This window comes from Notothenia coriiceps, unplaced genomic scaffold, assembly GCF_000735185.1.
Source record: "Notothenia coriiceps isolate Sejong01 unplaced genomic scaffold, NC01 NC01_scaffold00005931, whole genome shotgun sequence".
NCBI lineage: Eukaryota > Metazoa > Chordata > Actinopteri > Perciformes > Nototheniidae > Notothenia > Notothenia coriiceps.
In genome coordinates this window covers 6,567-7,655 of record NW_011338632.1, presented here as the reverse complement: position 1 = coordinate 7,655, position 1,089 = coordinate 6,567, and the positions used below count along the sequence as shown (strand labels likewise).

Genomic DNA, 1,089 nt, shown 5'->3' with positions numbered 1-1,089 from the left:
CCCTCATTTGAGAACCTAGAGTATATTCACCTGAACTAGTTATGTTGTACACTGATTATTGTATTTATTTAAGAAACTATCTCTTCATGTGTGTAGCTCCGTGGTGGAGGATTGTGAGGAGGCTTTTGTGAAGAATCCAGACGGCCATCCACTGGTGCTCTACCTCAGGACTGAAGAAGACCACACTCTGACCGGACCCACCAGACAACTGCTAGAGAGAATCAACGCTGCAGACAAGGCGGCTAAAGTCAAGGTTTGTGAGTGCCAGCCAATAAAGCAATATAAAGTGTATTCTGTAAATGCCGTTTATAGTCATTCAAATACGTGTGTGCTCCTGTGTATTCCTGCCAAATGCCAAACAGTGTTTTTAAAATGAACCCAGGTGGTGGATCACAGTGGCTCTGCAGAGGAGGGGGCTGACCTCATTTATTCTCAACTGGAGAAAGTCATCAAACAGGTACAGACAGTCAGCAGCATCAGTGTTTCATCATTTCTCTGGTGCTGTATGTGATTGCTGCTCGTGATTCTACCTCTTCCACCCTGACGTAGGAGCTGCTGTGTCTTGAAGGAGCAGATGTTGACTCTAAGGACTCTGGGATAGATGAGGGGCGTGAGGAGGACTCGGGAGACGTGCTGTGGGACCTGCATGACGAGCAGGAGCAGATTGAGTCCTACCAGCAGGCCTGCAGCAGCACCTCCTCCCAGCTGGGCTTCCAGAAGGTGGGGCAGATCTCTTAGCTTTGTTACTCTCATCCCCCTGTTAGGGATGCCAGCGATTATTCGATTATTCGAATTTCGTTACAGTCTCCATAATCGAAAATTATTTTAAAAAAATTCGATTTTTTTTATGTTTTTATTTTTTTTCTGGCTTAGTTTCAACCAAAATATAGATTAATAGTAATTATTAATAATTGTAAATGGCCATTGGTCACACCACCAGTTTGTTTTACTGTAAACTTGGAGGAAGCCAGCAGCCCTTCGCTGCGCTGCTACACACCGACCCCCCCCTCTCCCTCTCTCCGTCACACGTGCGATTGATTTATTGGAGTGAGAACTCAACTAAAGATGAACAAAGGAAAGAAGAGTTCC

At 45.2% G+C, this 1,089-nt stretch overlaps 1 protein-coding gene across 1 annotated transcript in view; it reads left to right on the top strand.

Moving 5' to 3' along the window:
- The window catches only part of LOC104943335 (nephrocystin-3-like), a 20,545-nt gene that overhangs the window by 13,287 nt on the left and 6,169 nt on the right, over window positions 1-1,089 (top strand). Inside the window, exons 8-10 of the mRNA XM_010768698.1 lie at window positions 97-253; window positions 383-457; window positions 550-725. Coding sequence (XP_010767000.1) covers window positions 97-253; window positions 383-457; window positions 550-725 — 408 coding nt within the window. The remainder of the gene's footprint in view (window positions 1-96; window positions 254-382; window positions 458-549; window positions 726-1,089) is intronic.